The 21,475-nt window shown below is 48.8% G+C and overlaps 1 protein-coding gene across 2 annotated transcripts; it reads right to left on the bottom strand.

The window, feature by feature from the left end:
- Positions 1-1,711: 1,711 nt before the first annotated feature.
- Positions 1,712-6,162, bottom strand: LOC100357686 (melanoma-associated antigen 8). 2 transcript variants are annotated; one of them, XM_008273464.4, is made up of 2 exons: positions 6,058-6,162; positions 1,712-3,365 (listed from the first exon to the last, which is right to left on the bottom strand). In XM_008273464.4, the coding sequence occupies exon 2, from the start codon at positions 3,303-3,305 to the stop codon at positions 2,298-2,300; it is 1,008 nt and encodes a 335-aa protein (XP_008271686.3). In that variant the 5' UTR covers positions 3,306-3,365; positions 6,058-6,162; the 3' UTR covers positions 1,712-2,297. The 2 variants fall into 2 exon arrangements, with proteins under 2 accessions (XP_008271686.3, XP_051687572.3); XM_051831612.3 differs by having other exon boundaries at positions 5,831-6,145.
- Positions 6,163-21,475: the final 15,313 nt, after the last annotated feature.

Here is a 21,475-nt window from a genome sequence, read left to right as displayed (position 1 = left end):
AATCACAGCCCAGAGCAAATTTTCTAAGGACAGAGCTGGGTATATCCGGGAGGGCCAAGGGTGAACTTTGGTGGAACCACGGGACCTCTGCAGGGAGCAGCAATGCTACGTGTCACACGGAGGGCCGGTGATTCTGTGTAGAGTCCACAGTCCCTGGGCAGCAGTGAAGGGCAGGGCAGCAGGCTAGGTTCCACGGCTGGATGCAGGCACTTGGGGGACGACAGGGAATGGACACTAGTGTACCAGCAAGAGCTGAGGCTGCACTCCAACACCCTCACTTGGGCAGAGTCAGCTCTTAAGGATCCAACCACAGGCAATGGCCAAGACGTGCAGACTCAGCTGCATTTGTTTTAACCAGGTTTTAGTACATGGACAGGCTTCAGCAAGCCTGTCAAAAAATTAAAAAAAAAAAAAAAGAGAAAGAACTGGAGTCAGAAGGATGGCCCCAGGCCGGGTGCAGGGTGAAGCGTGGAGGCCCTGTGGAGGCCCCAGATGAATGCAGACCCTGTTACTCCAGCCCTGCCACCAGATCCTGGGGAACTCCTAACGCCTGGGTTCCTCCTGTGTGTGTGGCCTGTCTGATCTCTCCTCGAACAGGGCACTGTACCAAAAGCACTGGGGAAGTTTCTGACGCGTGGTGTCACTTTCGTAGTGGGGAGCTGGCTGTTTTTGTAATAGCACTGGACCCTCCCGGACCTTATCACTCTGACACACCTTTGCTGCTGTATGTTCTCTGGAATGTGCCACAGATCATGCGACATACCAGGACATGGAATAACTAGCCAAACAAGGGCCTTCATGCACTAAATTGGGTCTACACTTCAGCACAGAAGACACCCAACAACATCTGGCAGAGGAGCTGGGTGGAGCTCAGAGTCACCAAAATTGCAGCCAGGAACCAGCTCATTGCCTACCTCCAAGCTGAGTTTGCATCCAAAGAATTATCTGCATTCATTTTGTAGTCATCCAGAAACTGTAGCCCTTGCTTAAACTTGGTCCAATTTCTCTCTCTCTCTCTCTCTCTCTCTCTCTCTGTGTGTGTGTCTCACAAACACCACTAAACCCATCTATACACACACACGCACATGCACACACACATGGAGTAGACACACAATTGTTAGTTTTTTGCTGTGACCTGCCCAGCCAGCAGTGGAGTAGCAGTCAGGGCTTTCAGACCTCACTTCCAGGGAGAGTCACCCTCTACCTCGCAGAGCCTTGCACTTGGGGGGCATCAATCACTTGTTTCTTGCTCTATGCTCACCCTCACTGGCACAAGAGCCAGGACACGTCCCAGAGCTAGCCCAGGTAGCAGATGTCTTTCTGCCTTACCTCACACCCAGAAGGGCCTGAACAGAGTAACTTTCAACGTCAGGATGCTCTCTGAGCACGAAGACCCACGCCCTGAGGATCTGGTCCCTGACCCAGCTTCAACACATGGAACTGCCACAATAGGAAATGCAGATTCCTTAAGGCCTCAGTTCAGGGCAGTTACTCTCCTCCGCCCTCCACCGGGGCCCCGGCTGCTCAGCCGTCTTTCCCTGGTTCTGTGGGTCTCAGAGGACATCTCTCCATCTTCCTCCTATGATGGCTGCTGCTGGACTCTACCCTTCTCTGCTAGGGTGGGTGTGGCCTCTCCCTGCATCTCCACTCCCACCACAGGGCCTTCCACAGAGCGGAAGCACAGTGGATGTGGAAAGGATACATGAGCCAGTGAGCACAGGAACTTGTTTATTAACACTTAGTAGCTTTCCATTTCCATATCAGCCTAGCAAATCCAGCTGTGTGCGTACACGCATACTAACTTTACAGGATTGCCCTCATGGGGTAAAGGATGAATGGATGCGTTCTCCTTGCTTGTCTCTGGTCATCCCATCCATTTTGCTGCTAAATTCTTTCCCTTTCCAAAGAAATATCTGCTCCACTGCTATGCTATCTTGAACCAGAACAGAGAGAGATGCATTTTTCAATTTCAAGAGCAAACAGCAAAACTCTTATGCCAAAACTCTACGTTCAGCAATAAGTGTGTAATGATTGAGCAGCACCTACACGGATACAGAATCTAAAGACATCTGCTTAATAGGAAAACCATTTTAAATACCAGAACGGGCGGAAAAAAAAAAAAAAAGAGTACTTTCTAGATAACTTGCACAGAAGCGGAGCACGAAACCTCGAGACCCCATGACTGTAAAAGGCACGCTGGCCTCCATTAGCCAGAACTCTCACTGCTGCATTCCAGGTACGAATAACGAATAGGCCACCTTTCACAGGGGAGAGAAGCTACCCACCCAAACCCTGGCTCAACCCTGCCGCCCTCCCTCACTCCCACTGGCACCACCTGCACCTGTTGCTGGCATGCCCCCTTCCTCATCTCTCACGGCCTTTCCTTTCACTGCGGGGTGGAATCTGGGATCATTCCTACTGCACTTGGCTAAATACTGCAGGACTCTCATTGTGCTGGTTTCAGCGTGGGCCCTTGGACCCCACAGAAACTCATAGTGAGCACTGCTGCTCTTGGATGCCTGCCTACGGTACTCCAGGTAGCCTGCCTGCACCCAGTCTTTGGTGACGAGCTGCCTGGGCTCCCCGTAGATGCAATGATCTACCCCAACAAACAGCCCCATTACACTCAGAGCTTCCCAGATCTGCCCCTCATGGACACGCCCACCACCGATGAACACGATACCCAGGATGGCTATCAAGAGCCCAGTCTTGGGTATGCACTGATCACCCCCTAGCACATCATGGCAAGTGAGGCCCAATGCAGGGACAAGCACATACAAATGGCCAGTGGGGTCTGCTTGCTTCATCTCAATGCCAAAGATCAGATGGATGCACTCAAAGGCTTTGCAGAAGATCCCAGGGAAGTAGTCTTCGTAATTCTCGGTGACACAACTCAGCATCCCTTCCACGGTGATCGGCTCCCTGCTGAGATACCTGAGGAGCAGCAGCCTCACCAGCTCAGCCATCTTCTCGGCCAGCGCACCTCGGAGCTTAGACTCTGTGTCTTCCAGGTACTGCCAGGTGCTCCGGCCCTCTTCTTCCTGCCAGGTGCAGCTCTCATCAGATTGGCTGTATGCAGAAGATGATTTGGCAGTGCTGGAGGAGGCTCCATGAGGGTTCTCAGGAGGACTAGGGACCCCAGCTGCAGGCTCCTCCTTGTGGGTACCCTGGATCAGAGCAGAGGGGGAGCAGCCGGCAGTAGTGGCCTCCTCTTCTCCGTACGCGGGCAAATGAGCATCCTCTCCCTGGGCCTGAAGGCCTCCCTCAAACTTGCAGAGGCGATGTTTCCGACCACGAGGCATCATAGCTTTCCCGGGGGCAGCTGGCACGAGGGCCGGCAGCGGCTGTGATGGGGACCCTCAGTCCTGGGGGAGAGACAGAGGGCGTGAGTGAGTGCAACTGAGACTCTCAGCCGTGCAAGCTGTGACAAAGGCCCACGTACGAGGTTTCTCTCGGAGTGGTGAACGCAGGCCTCACAGGGCTCCTTTCCTGCCGGCGGGGCTGTCGTCGTAGCAGTGGAAGGAAGAACTGAGAGACACGGTTAGCCTGGGGCAACCAGCTGGCCAGTAGTGCGCAAGGCTTCAGGGCTGAAGTAGAGTAGGTAGGGCCATGAGCCGTGGGTTCCTCACTCCTGTGAGAAGCAGGAGAGGGGGGCCCTACATTCTGCTTTGGTAACTGCACCTAACCCTGATTCTCCGCATAGTGTGTTCTGTGACCTAAGAGCACCGCCTAAGGACTAGCAGTTCACCTGTTGCTTCCCGCAGCTTCTGTTTGAAGAACTCAGGCTTCAGACTACAAGCATTACTCCAGGCCCTCGACCTCACTGGAGAACGGACCAGAATCACTGAGGTTCCCACTCTGCTCATGTAGATGGTCCCCTCTATGCTCACTCATAATTCTCACTTTGTTGGGGAAGGATCTGGAAGCCTCCAACGGCCTACAAGCACATCTGAGAGCTAGAGTATGACTCCCAGAGAGGGAACAAAAAGCAGCTAAGGTCCCACATCTGGCCACATCTCACCTGGGGTGACAGGCAGAGGGGACCTATTTCAGTGGGTTGGGTGATCCTGGGGTGAGCAGCTGGCTCAGTCCCACTACAATGATTGGCAGGACCTTGGAACCTCCCCCTCCTGACCTGAGTCCAAGCAGCTCTCACCAACAAGTCCTTGAGTTTGCTGAGACCAATGATGCCCAAACAGGACAGGGCACTTTAGCCCGAGACACCTGTGTAGGCATTTGGGTTGGATGCAGGCATTGGTCTCCTCTGTTTAGGGGTGGGGGCTCCCCTTTTCACCCATGCCTTATCTGTCTACATTCCTGCCTGAGCCTGCCCTTCCTCACCCCTGGCCCACTGAGATCAGCTGCTATCAACCATTAGATGAAGACTTCACGTCCCTGACCAATGCCCACCTGCCTGCCCCTGCTGTAAAGTGAACATGCCAAGTAAGGCCCTCCTAACCTGCTCCCTTCACTGATGAGAACAGCGACATCCAGTCCCCACGGGGCCCTTCATTCTGGGCTGGTCGTACCCTCAGTTCTTATGAACGGGCTATACCGTGGGTCAGGTTTGGGGGCTTCTCCCTCCGCTCACACAGTGCAGTTCCCTCTGCTGACAGAGTCCAAGAACCACTTCCAAGAACTGCACCTGTACCACGTGGCAAAATGAGAGGCTCCCACGTCCATCCACCTACCCTGCCCTGAGGATTCCCATCTCTGGCAGTTCCCTACTTTGGGGGTTTGGGTTACTTTCACGCCTTCTTCCTCACTAACATCCCTTACTGTGTGACCTGCCGGATCCTGGACTCCCTCTGCTCCCTGTGTGTGGCTCCCTCCCCTGACTTGATGTCTCCCTCAACCTAATCACAGCTCTCTGACACCTGGCCAGGAAGGGGGAGGTGCAGAACATCTGGTCACACTGCTGAGGTGCCCCCAGGGCCCGAGCATGAGTGAGAGCTCCATTTGTCCTCTGTTGTATAAATTACCCCGGATCCTCCTCCTGTCTCCTACCTGGAATCCTCGCGCTTGCAGAGCTTCTCCCACCCCCCAGTTCTCCTGCCCCCATGATGAGCCACTGCACTTCCCTCACAATGCCCTGAAGGGTTTCAAGGGCAACCTCGCAGTCACAGCAGAGGCTGGGTTGGCTGTTTTCTGCCCTGGTTTCCTGAGTGTCTCGGTCCTCATCGTGACTCTGTGGACGACCTGAATCTCACCCCGTGACCACCGGAGGCGGTGCTGCTGCTTCTCAGCCCCTAAGTGTACCTCAGCAGGGGATGTGGAAGTCGGGATAGACTGGAATCCAGTCTCCATGCCCGGGCTCTGCCCGGGCTTTCAGAAGGGGCCAGGCTTGGGCCCTCTGCCCTGGAGGCCTTGGTCCCCGTCCTCCTGCCTAGGTCCTTCCTCGACTCCAGCCAGGACCTGGGCCCTCCTTCTGCTCACTCGAGGCCCTGCCTCTCTGCTTCTGACAGGCCCCGAAGCTCTCTGAGGTCCAGAGGCAGAAGACGGGAAACACATCTCCGATCGCCCTGCACGGGGCTTAACAGGCGGATGGCAGGCGCAGGCTTCCAAGGGGGTTCTCTCGCCCCTCCTCCACCCCTGATCTGGAGTCTAAGCCCCTTCCCTCGTCTCTCTCTCCTTCCCTGGGTGCCGCCGGGTCTGGGCGCACGTCCCCTCACTCCAAGTCCCCTCACTCCAAGCCCCTCCCCTCTCTCAGACCGCCAGGGCCGAGTTCAGACGACTGCGCCTGGTCACCATGCGCAAGGCTTTCCAAGTTGGATCACAAGGGCAGGGATGGACACAGTGGGTCCCCGCAGGCTTCCCACAACATCCTCACCTCGGTAATCAGGCAGGGTCTGTGGCCCGGCCCTCGGCCGAGCTGAGTCTTCCCCGTCAAAGCGAGGCTCCGACTGCCAGGGTCCCCGGATGTGGAACGGGCCAGCCGCGTTCAACTCAACACTTGAGCCCCGGGGGGAGCGGGGTCGACGGCAGGGGCGGAGCAGGACACGCCGGGGCCCTCTGTCTGGTGTAAGGCCTTCCCGGGTGGCCCTCTCAGTGTCTCACCTTGACCAGGAACACAGCTTCTTCTCTTCCTCTCTGAGGACGCAAGTGAGTGTCTCAGACGCGCCCCTGCCACCGCAGAACCGGAAGTCCCGGTAGGGCACTTCCGGCTCCCGTGCTCGGGGCCTCCCAGGGCTGAACACAGGGGCGGGATGGAGTTCTCTGGCGGCCACCCTGTGCTCCCTGAGATCCTCCCCTTGTAGCCTGGCACAGCCTGGGCGCCCCCACCCCCTGGAGATGTCCGTCCGCTCCCCACTGCCCAAGTCCCACCGTCCTCGAACAGTGGTTGGGAGGGGGAGAGAAGATGCTGACAGCCGTGCTAAGGCACGCCAGGGCTGACAGCAAGGGTGCGGCAGGATTTTGTGCTACCCATCCATCCTTCCACAGGGTCCTCCCCTTCGTCCCTGCCAGAGCCAGGACACCGGACCTCTGCCGACCTGCATCTGCTCCCCTCAGACCAAGGCGCCACTCCCAGGGTCCCCTGACCTGTTCCTGGGGGGCTTGGGGTGAGTGGTGAAGCTCCCAGAGCAGCCTGTGCTCTCCCAGGGCTGAGAGCAGAAGCTGGGCTCAATCTCCTGGGGTTTCGTCTGTTGTTCTGCGGTTGGGGGTCCCCTCGGTCTTCGTCCTCGAGGGCCCACGTCTTACACCTGCCACCTTAACTACATGGCCCAGCCGCGATGTCTCCCCTCCTTCTCACCTCTGGGCAGCTCTCCGGGAGCACTGTGTGTGGAGAATGCCTGTCGTCCCGAGCAGCTTTCTGGCTGAGGCACTGCAGCACCCATGAGCACAGTGCACTGCGAGGGGAGAGGGGCCTCTCTCATGGGGTCCCCTCAGCAACCAGGCATGGGCTTTGGAAACCTCACCTTCTGAAAGAGTGCTTTTACGCTGAATAGGATGAACTACAGCAGCAGATTGGGGGGTGTGTTGCTGTTTTGGTTCTATCTATCTTTTCATAGTGCAGTGCAGGGGTTTTCACAGTTTACTCCTTATTCATAGTAAGAGATATATCTCACATCTCAACCAACTGTATGTCTAGGTTAGAAAGACAACAGTTGTGATCTGGATTGTACTTATGTTTTTCTATATACAGAAATTCATCTTTGTACACATACAGGTACACATTATACACACATGTTTTATATATATACATACAATTGTATTTTTACATGCATATATAGATTGTGTATACTGGTAGACTCCCATCAGCATCCCCTATTTCGTCATTGGTTATCCGTTATGAGAAAACCCAGTTTCCCTTTCATCATGTGTTTTGCAAGATTAGAGCCCATTGTTCCCTCTCTGGTTTTGGTCATGAGGGTTTGGACATTCTAGCCTGGGCTACCTGCTATCTCATGCAAGCAGCCAGGCTCTGTTTGCCCTAGCTCTTTCTAATCTGGCATTTGTAAGCAAGTAAAACAAGCAATTTTCATTTAAAGATGTAGCACAAGCAGTTTTAGTTCTTTTCATTTTTTTTCTTGAGGTTTTCTTTCTGTCTTCTCTGCACCCTAGTTCCGTCCTGCCTCATTATGAAATGGAAATACCCTTTAAATATTGCTTTGCTAGATGAGTTTAATTAGAATTCACCAGGAATTTCTTCTGCATGATTTCCTGTACCTCTGGTACGACCAATTTTTTTCTTTCTTTCTTTCTATACCCTCTTGCGGGTAGGGAATTATGACTGGAAGGTTTTCCTAAGGTTAAATGGTGCTTTTCATTTCTTGAATGCCATCCACTAGTCCTTCCAATTCACTGCTATGCTGACTACACCACTGGTTCGTTTTGGAATTTGCTGCTGCAATGGTGAACTGGGATCTAGTCATATGGTCACAGGTGTTGAGAAGATGAAGTCAGTCAGGCTCCCTCGCTGTCATTTGCTAAGCCCAGAAGCTGTTACAGTTCTGCAAGCCAGCCAGTCAAGAAACTGACACACTTTTGCTATGTTACTGTCTTTTGTAAGGATACATAAGATCCTGTGGCAAAGTGGAGCACAGTCCTTCTGGGCGTTCTTCTTTGGTGATGCAACAAGTAACTGAAGACTATGTGGGAGTCCTCACCTGCTGCCAAGAAAATAAAGAGGTGTGAATTTTCCGCACAGGCTCTTCAGTTTTCCTCCACCTTTCTGAATCTGGATCTCATCGTCCTGGAGCTGATGTCCTGCATTACATATGAGGCAGCTGGCAGGATTTATCTCAGACCAGTGTGGAGCCTTCTGCCAAACTGGAGGGCGGGATGCCGGGTGGCCAGGCATGAGTAGGTGGTGCTTGCTGGCTACAGCTTTGTCTGCCTGAACACTTCCTCCAGGAGGGGCTGAAGTGAGTGGCCCGTGCACATACAAGAGATTGCCTTGTATGTGTGCAGAGAGACACTAGAGAAGAAAGACGGCCGGGCAGCAACAGGAGCAAAAGCACTGGCGTTTCTAACTGCTTTGCAGACAGAACCCGATCCTAGGTCGCAGGTGGACACTCAAGAATGGCACCTTCATCATGCCCAAGGGAAGGAAAGAGAGAATCGGAAGGCACGGGAAGACAGGGTTTGTGTTATGGAACCCGGGGTTGCCACCCTTCAGCTACCCGACACGGGTGGAACAAATGGTACCTGTAGTGCTTGATTCCTTCAGTGGAAAGCAAGATGCTGAGCCTGCAGTTCTGTTCAAAGCCCTTCCAGTAGCCGCTCAAAATGGAAAGACTCAGCAAGAGAGAGTTCCTCAGGGGCAACCACGGGCATCACTGCCCGCCCCATCCCATGGAGGTAGATCATTCAGTGTTCTACCTGTATACCCAGGCAGGACTAGCAGATGTAGGGTCCCAATTTAGGCAGAAAACTTGGGACTCCGCTGCAGCTTGGCTGCTCTGCTTATGGGATGTAGGGTGGATGGGACTTGCCCTTGGGACTGGAAATGGGAAAACTGGCATCCCTGGCTGGGCGCTGTGCTCTATAGTAGAGGCCTTGCACCCTTCTTCCGCAAGGCTATCTACATATCATGGTTTGGAAGTGGCATACCCGTGAGTGCATATGTTCCATTATGTAGATGATGTGATGTCAACTGTGACTATCTAGCAGATTTGGAAGCAGCTATACCCATTGTACTGAGCCATTAAAGGCATCAAAGGTCATTGGCTGGGCAGTTAATGAGTCCAAAATGCAGGGACCAGGATTCTCTGTAGGAGTTGTCTGGTTGGGTAGGAGGAAGTTCATTTCTCAGGCTGTTAGAGTCACACTTCAGTCCTTTTCCACCCCAATGACCATCAAGCAGTTGAAGGACTTTGTATGATTGCTGGCATACAGCAGCGAGTATTTATGCTTCATCTGACACACATTCCTTTTTTTTAACATTTATTTAAAGAATATAAATTTCCAAAGTACAGCTTATGGATTACAATGGCTTTCCCCACCCCATAACTTCCCTCCCTCCCGCAACCCTCCCCTCTCCCCTTCCATTCACATACTTACACTGCTTGAAACAAAGGCATGGGGCAGGTATGGGGAGAGCAGAATGCAAATATGCTTCACAGGAGCCAAGCACAATGTGCAGATCCTATAGACCCCCAGTGCGTTTTATCCGATCCCCCACCCCCACCCCCCACCATGTGAGCTTCACGTACATGCCACTGCAGAAGGGTTTGGTTGGGTCCTTTGGCGGTTTTGGATACAATCCCAAAAGCAAAATCTATACAAGCAAATCCAGTAAGTTGGATTTTACAAAAAAACATTTCTCAGTGCTTGCATTCGGGTGCAGTAGGTTAAGCCGCTGCTTTGTGACATGGCATCCCATCAGAGTCCTGGTTTGAGTCCTGGCTACTCTGATTCCAAACCAGAAAGGCAGCAGATGGTGGCTCAAATAATCTGGACCTCACCAGCCACACTGGGACCTGGATAGGGTTCCTGGCTCCTCATTCATCTTGGCATAGTCCTGACCATTGCAGCCATTTGGCAAAGGAACCAGAGGATGAAAGATATTCTCTCTCTCTCTCTCTCTCTCTCTCTCTCTCTCTCTCTCTTCTATTTATTGTAGGAGTTTGTGAAGGATTGATGACAATTCTTTCATAAACATTTGGTGTATTTCAATAGTGAAGCCACTTGGACTTGAAAGTTTATTTTGGGGGGACAATTTAATCTGCAAGTTCCGTTTCAATAATGGTGGTAGGGTGATCTGGATGACGTATTTCTTCTGGTCTGAGCCTCAGTAGTTAATGTATTTCAGGGACTGATCCATTTCATGTAAGTACTTCAAATTTATTGAACACAGCAGACACGGAGAGGGAGGTGACAGGCAAAGAACCACAAGCCCCAACTACAGATATTTATTAAAGAAAAGAGTGCCAGCATCACAATGGAGAGGAAGAGGAAGGCTGCCTCAACCCAGGTACAGGTGCAAAAGGAAGATGAAACGCCCCCCTTATGCTCTGCCTCTTCTTTTCCTTGACTTTCTACCAAGACTCTTGCTTGGCCCTCACCTGACACAAACCTCCACTCATCCCAAACCTTTTCAATGAAGTCCCTGTTCCCACCTCCCTCCATTCCCTATTTCATCAAATAAAGGCCATTCTGTGATCTGTCTGCTGTCCTTCCAGAACCCTAAGAGACACAAGAAGTTAGATGGACCCCTGCAAGGAAGTTTGAGTAAAAGAGTCCCTCCAAAAATCACCACCTCTTCCATGCAATGGAAGAATGGGAGAGGGACAATGCCATTGGGTCCTTATCGCTGTCAGAATGAGAAATTAATAAAAATGAGCCAGACCTGAGAAACTGTAGGGACTGATACAGATAGATCCTGCCTACCCCTTAGCCACCTCCCCTGCTTACAACAACTTATGAAACTCTAGTACAATTAACAGTAAGGAAATTGACATTGGTACCGTCAGAAGACAGAATGGTTCCACCAGCACAAAGGTCCCTCATATTGCCCTTGTATAGGTATAGCCCATTTACTCTCATACCCACCACCTCTTCAAACCAAAGCAACCTCTGATCTGATTTACATTTGTATAATTGCTAAAAATAAAGCTCTATACAGGGCTGGTGCTGTGGTGTGGCAGGTAAAGCTGCTGCCTGCATTGCTGACATCCCACATGGATGCCAGTTCGAGTCCCAGCTGCTCCACTTCTGATCCAGCTCTCTGCTTTGGATGGGAAATCAGGAGCAGATGGCCCAAGTCCTTGGGCCCCTGCACCCACGTGGGAGACCCGGAAGGAGCTCCTGGCTCCTGGGTTTGGATCAGCGCAGCTCCAGCCATTGCGGCCAACTGGGGAGTGAACTAGCGGATGGAAGACCTCTCTCTCTCTCTCTCTGTCTCTCTGTCTCTCTGTCTCTCTCTCTCTCTCTCTGCCTCTCCTCCTCTCCTCCTCTCTGTGTGTAACTCTACCTTTCAAATAAATAAATGAATCTTTAAAAAATATAGCTGTAAGAACACTTGTGTACAGGATTCTTTGTGAGTACGAATTGCCTATTCTCTAGGATCAATGCTCTGGAGTGTGATTGCTGGGTTGTATGGCAGTTACAGGTATAGATTTTAAATTAATCGATTTTACTACAAGAACATATCAGATGGAACAGAAATTGAGTAGCATATACAGAATCTCCAAGTACTGAGTCTCTCTCCTCCAAAAACTCCCCATACTGTTAACATCTCGCATTATTGTGCTACACTTGTTGCAATGAATGAGCCGATAACAATACTGATCCATTGTTTTTAACTGAAACCCACACTTAACATTAAGAATCCACCCCCTCTTGGGTCTTGCGTGGTTCTATAGGTTTTATCACATGCAGAATAGTATGCATTCTCCAGTACATTATCACACGGCATGTTTTCCCTGCTCTAAAAGCCTCCTGTGCTTCCCTCACCCATCCCTCCCTTGCTGTCCTCACAACTCTGGCAGCCACAGAGCTTTATGCTGTCTCAACAGTTTTGAGATTTCAGGGTGTCTTCTAGTTGGAACCACACAGGTTGTAGCCCTTGTACCCCCTGGCTATATCTGGCCTGATATGGGTCCCCCCTCTGCCTTTTGTTTCTTGTCCGGGAGGGAACCTCTAGCTCTGAGACTTTGTCTCAGGACATCTGAGGGATGTGGGCTCTGTCAGAAGAAAATGAAGAGTGTAAGTGAGCACAGAGAGGAGCGTCCACACCAATGCAGTCGAAGCAAGATAGATTCTGGCTCACTCTCCAGTAAGATCCAGGGGCCTCGGGTGGTGCTTGCAATGTGAAGCCTCCGGCTCTCCTCAGTTCCTCTCACAGAAGCTCCAGAAACCGGTGCTGAACAGCTTGTCCTTGTGCTCTTAGTTCACAGAACACACAAGGCCCAGGCAGTGCCAAGAATCAAGGTAAAGTGCAGCACCTGAAAGCGGACACAGGAACATACCCACCCCAGAGAGGGAGGGCCCCATGGCTCTGGGCCCTGACAACCCAGCTGTCATCCCTGAAGACTTTCACACTGCTGGCAGGCTGGCTGCACCCTGGGAAGATGTGTCTCACTGTTCCTCCCTTCACCTCTCAGGGGACAGTCCCACCAGCATGACCAGAGCCCCGTGAGGTGCTCTTTCGCCACCCTGGGAGAAGGCTGGTCAGTGAACTTCTGGCACAGCCCCCAAGGGTGCAATTCTCAGCTGCAATCGCTCACACCCCCCTCTCTCCCCCAGGCCTGTGGGTCCCCATCACCCAGAGGCTGCCCTTCTTCATGCCAGCTGCCCACAGGAAAGCCATGATGTCTCATGGTCAGAAGAGTCAGCTCTCCAAGCTTGAGGGAGGCCTTCAGGCCAGAGAAGCTGCTCGGTTGCCCAAGGATGGAGAAGGGGAGGTCACTGCTGCCGGCCCCTCCTCCTCCTCCTCTCCTCTGATCCTGGGTGCTCATAGGAGGAACCAGTGTCTGGGGTACTGAGTCCACCGCAGGGTTCTCAGAGAGGCTCCTCAGCAATTGTAACCTCATCCTTTCCATGCAGCTGATCCGATTGCTGCTCCAACAACCAGAAAGAGGAGGGCCCAAGCACTTGGCAGGCCTTGGCAAGTACAGAGTCCTTGCTACAATGTGCACTGGACGTGAAGATGGCTGACGTGGAGCAACTCTGCTCCTCATTATTACATGAAGGGGCCGGTCACCATGGAAGAAATGCTAAACCACGTCACCGTGTGCATGGGGTGTGAAGATGGCTGACTTGGTGCAACTCTGCTCCTCATTATTACATGAAGGAGCTGGTCACCGTGGAAGAAATGCTGAACCATGTTGCCAAAAATTATGAAGCCTATTTCCCTGGGATCTTCTGCAAAGATTTTGAGTGCATCCATCTGGTCTTTGGCATTGAGATAAACCAGCTGACCCCACTGGCCATTTTTGTGTTCTTGTCCCTGCACTGGGTCTCACCTGCCATGATCAGCTGGCTGATGAACTGACCCTGCTCAAAACCTGTCTCCTCATAGTCATCCTATGGCAAGTACACCCCAGAGGAGGAGGCGTGGGAACACTGAGTGGAGTTGTGTGCTGGGAGGCAGCACTTTATCCATGGGGAGCCCAAGAAGCTCATCACCAAAGATTGGGTGCAGGCAGGCAAGGTACCTGGAGTACCGGCAGGTGACCCACACTGATCCTGCCCCGTTTGAGTTTCTGTGGGGTCCAAGGGCCCATGCTGAAGCCAGTGAGATAAGAGCCCAGCAGTATTTGGCCAAATTCAGCAGCACTGGTCCCAGATTCCACCCATCAGTGAATACAAAAGCTGTGAGAGTTGAGGAAGAGAGTATCCAAGAAGCGAATGCGGTGAGGCCACTGGCAGCAGGGCTGGCAGGGTTGAGCCAGGGCCAGGGCCCGGACCAGTAGCTTCAGCTGACCCCTGTGGAGGCAGACCTGTTCTTTACTCTGTCCTGGAGGACAGCAGTGAGAATTCAGAGGAGGGGAGGGCCAGAGTGGATTTGTGGGAACATTGAGTATCACGGTTTTGTTCTCCATTTCTGTGCCAGCTACTTCAAAATACTCACTTTTCTCCTTTTATGATGTTAAAGGTGGTTTTTTCCCCTTTTCTCCCCAGAAGAGTTTTAAATAGCCTCTGCATCATTGTCGACTCAGGTCTATAGTCACTCACTTATTGCTGAACATGGAGTTCAGGAATAAAAGTTTTGCCAGGGTCTGTTATGGGTGCTTACATCTGTTGTAAGTGTTTCACTCCTGGTGCCCAGGATGGCCAAATACGTGAGGCAACTCATGCTCCCTGGACAAAGGAAACCATTCAGCACTAGCAAGATACCACTCTTGTCTAACATCTTGGATGACAAAGAAGTCCTCACTGACTGAGAGGGCCCAGGAGACTTTCCATCCCATTTCAAATGATCTACAACCATCATCCAGTGGAGCCTTGGGTCACACTAGTAGCTGCAGGTAGTGCGATTGAGTTTCTGACACTAGAGCCACCTACTCTGGCCTCACCAATGCTTTCAAACCCCTCTCCAACCACAACCTCATAGTCTTGGGGTTGAAAGTGAGCCAAGGGTAGGACAATTTACCTTCCCCCTGGCCTGCAAATCTGAGTCTCACCATGAAACACACTCATTTCTCTATCTTCCTGAACTTCCTACTGAACTTCTGGGCACAATCCTATGGAGAAAATTCAGAGCCACTGTCTCCATGGAACGGGACTAGGTCCAGAATGTACGTTAGTAAGCTACCCATCAGTTAATGCTTCTCCGTGCCTAGAGCCCAGTGCCTGCCAACGTTCCCCTGATCATATTAGAAGTCAAGTAGACTCATCTCTATGAGACTTTTCCATACCAAGTCTATCCCAAAGCTGTATACTCTGGTGACTCAACTTGGTCAGTTATAGACCTGATACTCTGGTGCCCTGCATTTAAAGGAAGTATTTTTCATTCTTTTTGTTAATTTCCTTGCACCTAGAGCTCTAATGTCTCTTTGCCTCTGCCCTTGAATGGAAAAATCAAGGTGCTCGGAAAGTCACACGATACACAAGCCTGGGCTCCCTTAGGGCTTCAGAGATAGCCCTCACATGTTTGGAAAAGCCTGAGCAAGAGAGGTTAGAGAACTTTCTGAGAAAATGTAGCCACTTACAACACGTAGATGATCTGCTGTGTGTCAACGCCTCTTGAAAGATTCCAGCTACAATACTATGAGGATTTACAATTCTCAGCTAGTACAACACGCTAGTCATTAAAGAGAAGGACTGAGGCGGCTATTGGCCTACTTGTGCCTCCAACTGAGTTCATAATAGGGCTAGTGGCCCCTTGGAGGATATCAAACTACCAAAAAGTGATCATCTGAAATTGAACCAAGTCTTTACATATTCTACCAACAAATAATGGTCAAACCCTGAACACCTTGGAAGTATGGCTCAACTCCACGGCCACTGTACTTTTTTTTTAGACAGTTGCCTTGACCTAGCATGATTTCTTGCTGAAGAGGGATGGGTCTGCACAGTTACTGACATCTCTTGTTCTACCTGAGTGAATACTCTAGGGAGGTGAGAGGGATATCAAGAAAATTTTTCAACAGGCAAGATGGCTTTCTGATTTTGGACAACCAATGACGTGGGCTACCCTACCTGGAAAACTGCAGAAGAGACTATCCCTAGCTGTACTTAGTTCCTATCCGTCACAGAATTAGCTGTTCCTAATTCTTGGCTTCTATCTTTTCATTCTTTTTGTAAATTTTGTTGTTTCTAGGCTTCATCAGCTCCACATCAAGGTAATGCTGGCCAAGAGCTTTCCACAGTTCTTCCTTCAGGAGAGCCAAGTCCTATCATACCTCTAGAACAGACAGAAACTCAAATGAGCTAAAGCCCAATTTTCCTTTGGGGGCTGCTCTAACGCGACTTAAGGTAACGGGTATGAACTTTAACAAATTTTGGTAATTTTCCTGGAAGACTTTAGCTAAGGATTCCTTTAAGTTCTGATTGCGCCTTTCAGTCTTTCTGGAGGACTGGGGTCTCTGGGCAGCATGCAATCTCCAACTGACAACCCAGCCACCACCTTTACAATAGAAAAGGTGACCCATTATCACTTTGCACAGTCTGAGACAGACAAGATCATGGGACAATTCCTCTTTTCAGGCTTTTAATGATTCCTACAAGCTTTGCCGTTACGCAGGGTAAGAAATCTACTCACCCAGTGAAGGAGTCAAATATTTGGAGGCATTTCAACACCCCGCACTAGGGCTGTAGGCATGACTGTGAAGTAGACCTGCCAATCTTCTCCAGACAGGGTATGCTGCATCTGCACAGCTTTGGTTTGCAGAGTTATGGGATGTGGGGCCTGGACCATCTTTTTAAGTCATTAAGCACATTGTTTTGTTTTTCTGTCAACCCATTCCTTCACCGCTTGGGTTTTAATTACCTTAAGTAGGCAGTTATACATTGCCTCAACTATGATGGGTGCAATCATGGGCCTGCTTACCCACCCAGCTGACTCTGGGGTGTCCACACATTTCCCTTTTTGTCTACTATCAACCCCTGAGACAGTGGCCCTCTAAACACGATCTCATTGGACACCCTGCAAGTCTGCCTGGGAATACATGGTCTGCAACATATAAAGGGGAAGGGAAGGTATCAAAGGTCACTGCAGTCTCCTCTCTCATGGTAGTCTGCTTTGGGATCGCATCACACAGTGCTTCCCTCTTGTTACTACAGAAGCCTGCTTTTCGTGTCCTCTGCAGTGTGCAATGGCTGCTGCTTCTTTTTACAGCCTAAGAGCAGCCTGTAAACGTCTTTACCATGTTTAATTTCTTCATTGTTGGCATTTAGGAGCACCTTTTCTTCTCAGATCTTCCTGTGAGCAGGGACCACCATGGAGGCATTCTCAGAGTCGGGAGAGACTGTTGACATCTTTCCTATCCCCTGTTCCAGAGCCCTAGTCAGGGATAACATTTCCACCTCTGGTGTAGGTGTCACTGGAGAGAGGCTGGTGGCTTCAACGGTACCTTGTAAAGGTAAAATTGCATGACCTGCTCTCTGTGGACCATTAGCTATTGAAGTGCTACTGTCGACAAACTTGTTTGTTCAGAGTCAGCAAAGGTTCACTTCTGAGAGCTTTCCTGCTTGGTACACCAGCTCTATCACTTCAGAGCAGTCATGCTCTAGGGTGTCCTGAGACACAGGCGGCAGCGCAGCAGACTTCAGAGTCCGACATGTTTCAGAGTGATGTAGGAGAGTCCAGCCAGAAGGCCTGATACCCAGCATTGCACCTCAGATCAACCTACTTTCGTCACTTGTTTTCCCTTGTAACAAGTTATAGAGGGGATTGGCTATTAGACCGAAACTTGGTATCCAAATCCATCGAAAAGCAAGCCATTCCCAAGAATCCAATCCCTGTCCTTGTTTCCTGGTCTTGGGTGGCACCAAGTCACAGAATGCTGATTTGTGGTCTTGGAGCAGGCTCCATTGTTCCTGCCATGTTATAAATCAGAGACACTACACAGTTTCTTTAGAAATGTGTGCCTTTTCTTTTGGTACCTTGTACTCTCACTCTCTGCCAGAATTTCCAGGATTTAATGGTGATGTTATTACAAGTGTCCTCTAAGGGTTAGTGATAAAAATAGCATCCACCTACTATATGGCTGTTTCCTTCTTTAGTTATAGCTGTGTCAAGTTTCTTTGGAAAATTTCCCCAAAAATTATAGGAGAAAATTTAAATTTTTGTGGTAGAACATTCCAACAGCACTGTAATTCCTGGTGTGTTTGTGAATCATCCCACTCAAAGGTAAACCACTTTTGGGACACTTGGGTACAATGGAATGCAAAACATTACAGTTTTTAAGTCTAGCTCGGAACAATACTTACCATCCCCAGGTAAAGTGGCCAAAGAGCATATGATTGGCTACCAAAGGATGAATGTCTTGAATGGCATCTCTCATGGCACTTGAGTTCTGTAGAAACCTATATTCCTTAGGCCTGGGCATCTTTTTTATTTTCCATTTTTCAAAACTTTTTTTAACTTTTATTTAATGAATATAAATTTCCAGAGTACAGCTTATGGATTACAATGGCCTTCCCCCCCATAACTTCCCTCCCACCCGCAACCCTCCCCTCTCCCGCTACCTCTCCCCTTCCATTCACATCAAGATTCATTTTCAATTCTCTTTATATACAGAAGATCAGTTTAGCATATATTAAGTAAAGATTTCAACGGTTTGTACCCACATACAAACACAAAGTGAAAAATACTGTTTGAGTACTAGTTATAGCATTAAATCTCAATGCACAGCACATTAAGGACAGAGATCCTACATGAGGAGTAAGTGCACAGTGACTCCTGTTGTTGACTTAACAAATTGACACTCTTGTTTATGGCATCAGTAATCGCCCTAGGCTCTTGTCATGAGTTGCCAAGTCTATGGAAGCCTTTTGAGTTCAGCGACTCTGATCATATTTAGACAAGGTCGTAGTAAAAGTGGAAGTTCTCTCCTCCCTTCAGAGAAAGGTACCTCCTTCTTTGATGACCTGTTCTTTTCACTGGGATCTCACTCGTGGAGATCTTTCATTTAGGTTGTTTTTTTTTTTTTTTTTTTTTTTTTTTTTGCCAGAGTGTTTTGGCTTTCCATGCCTGATATACTCTCATGGGCTTTTCAGCCAGATCCGCGTGCCTTAAGGGCTGATTCTGAGGCCAGAGTGCTGTTTAGGACATCTGCCATTCTATGGGTCTGCTGTGTATCTCGCTTCCCATGCTGGATCATTCCCTCCCTTTTTTATTCTATCAGCTAGTATTTGCAGACACTATTCTTGTTTATGTGCTCCCTTTGGCTCTTAGTCCTATCATTATGATCAATTGTGAACAGAAATTGATCACCGGGACTAGTGAGATGGCATTGGTACATGCCACCTTGATGGGATTGAATTGGAATCCCCTTGTATGTTTCTAACTCTACCGTTTGAGGTAAGTCAGCTTGAGCATGTCCCGAATTGCACATCTCTTCCATCTCTTATTCCCACTCTTATATTTAACAGGGATCACTTTTCAGTTAAGTTTCAACACTTGAGAATAACTGTGTATTGATTACAGTATTCAACCAAAAGTATTAAGTAGAACAAACAAACAAAAATTCTAAGAGGGATAACGTATTAAGTTGTTCATCAACAGTCAGGGCAAGGGCTGATCAAGTCACTGTTTCTCATAGTGTTCATTTCACTTCAACAGGTTTCCTTTTTGGTGCTTAGTTAGTTGTCACCGATCAGGGAGAACATATGGTATTTGTCCCTTTGGGACTGGCTTATTTCACTCAGCATAATGCTTTCCAAATTCCTAACAGGGATCACTTTTCAGTTAAAATTTGAACACCTAAGAATAATTGTGTGTTAATTACAGAGTTCAACCAATAGAACTAGAACAAAAAAATGCTAAAATGGATAAAGTATTACATTGTACATCAACAGTCAGGACAAGAGCTGATCAAGTCACTGTTTCTCATAGTGTCCATTTCACTTCAACAAGTTTCCCCTTTGGTGCTCAGTTAGTTGTCGCCAATCAGGGAGAACATATGATATTTGTCCCTTTGGGACTGGCTTAATTCACTCAGCATGATGTTTTCCAGATTCCTCCATCTTGTTGCAAATGACTGGATTTCATTGTTTTTGACTGCTGTATAGTATTCTATAGAGTACATGTCCCATAATTTCTTTATCCAGTCTACTGTTGATGGGCATTTGGGTTGGTTCCAGGTCTTAGCTATTGTGAATTGACCTGCAACAAACATTAATGTGCAGACAGCTTGTTTGTTTGCCAATTTAATTTCCTTTGGGTAAATTCCAAGGAGTGGGATGGCTGGGTTGAATGGTAGGGTTATATTCAGGTTTCTGAGGAATCTCCAGACTGACTTCCAGAGTGGCTTAACCAGTTTGCATTCCCACCAACAGTGGGTTAGTGTCCCTTTTTCCCCACATCCTCGCCAGCATCTATTGTTGGTAGATTTCTGAATGTGAGCCATTCTAACCGGGGTGAGGTCAAACCTCATTGTGGTTTTGATTTGCATTTCCCTGATTGCTAGTGACCTTGAACATTTTTTCATGTGCCTGTTGGCCATTTGGATTTCCTCTTTTGAAAAATGTCTATTGAGGTCCTTGGCCCATCTCTTAAGTGGGTTGTTTGTTTTGATGTTGTGGACTTTCTTGATTTCTTTGTAGATTCTGGTTATCAACCCTTTATCTGTTGCATAGTTTGCAAATATTTTTTCCCATTCTGTCGGTTGTCTCTTCACTTTCCTGACTGTTTCTTTTGAAGTACAGAAACTTCTTAATTTGATGCAATCCCAAATGTTAATTTTGGCTTTGACTGCCTGTGCTTCTGGGGTATTTTCCAAGAAGTCATTGCCGGTACCTATATCTTGCAGGGTTTCTCCAATGCTCTCTAGTAATTTGATGGTGTCGGGTCGTAGATTTAAGTCTTTAATCCATGTTGAGAGAATTTTGTGTAAGGTGAAAGGTAGGGGTCTTGCTTCATGATTCTGCACGTGGAAATCCAGTTTTCCCAGTACCATTTATTGAATAGACGGTCCTTACTCCAGGGATTCGTTTTGTATCCTTGATCAAATATGAGTTGCCTGTAGATGTTTGGATTGATTTCTGGTGTTTCTATTCTGTTCCATTGGTCCATCCATCTGTTTCTGTACCACTACCATGCTGTTTTGATAACAACTGCCCTGTAGTATGTCCTGAAATCTGGTATTGTGATGCCTCCAGCTTTGTTTTTGTTGTACAAGATTGCTTTAGCTATTCGAGGTCTCCTGAGTCTCCATATGAATTTGAGCATCATTTTTTCCAGATCTGAGAAGAAGGTCTTCAGTATCTTGATCGGTATCCCATTGAATCTGTAAATTGCTTTTGGGAGAATGGACATTTTGATGATATTGATTCTTCCAATCCATGAGCATGGAAGATTTTTGCATTTTTTGGTATCCTCTTCTATTTCTTTCCTTAAGGTTTTGTAATTTTCATCGTAGAGATTTTTAACGTCCTTGGTTAAGTTTATTCCAAGGTATTTGATTGTTTTTGTAGCTATTGTGAATGGGATTGATCTTAGAAGTTCTTTCTCAGCCGTGGTACTGCCTGTGTATACAAAGGCTGTTGATTTTTGTGCATTGATTTTATATCCTGCTACTTTGCCAAACTCTTCAATGAGTTCCAATAGTCTCTTAGTAGCGTTCTTTGGGTCCCCTAAGTAAAGAATCATGTCATCTGCAAAGAGGGATAGTTTGAGTTCTTCCTTCCCAATTTGTATCCCTTTCATTTCTTTTGCTTGCCTAATAGCTCTGGCTAAAACTTGCAGAACTATATTGAATAGCAGTGGTGAGAGTGGGCATCCCTGTCTGGTACCAGATCTCAGTGGAAATGCTTCCAACTTTTCCCCATTCAATAGGATGTTGGCCGTGGGTTTTTCATAGATTGCTTTGATTGTATTGAGGAATGTTCCTTCTATACCCAATTTGCTTAGAGTTTTCATCAT

This window comes from Oryctolagus cuniculus, chromosome X, assembly GCF_051225735.1.
Source record: "Oryctolagus cuniculus isolate XC-2025 breed Fujian yellow rabbit chromosome X, ASM5122573v1, whole genome shotgun sequence".
NCBI classification, from domain to species: Eukaryota; Metazoa; Chordata; class Mammalia; order Lagomorpha; family Leporidae; genus Oryctolagus; species Oryctolagus cuniculus.
This window is presented reverse-complemented; position numbering and strand designations above follow the sequence as displayed.

Coding starts and splice junctions, on each gene's coding strand:
- LOC100357686 (XM_008273464.4), bottom strand. CDS start 3,305: ATGATGCCTCGTGGTCGGAAACATCGCCTCTGCAAGTTTGAGGGAGGC.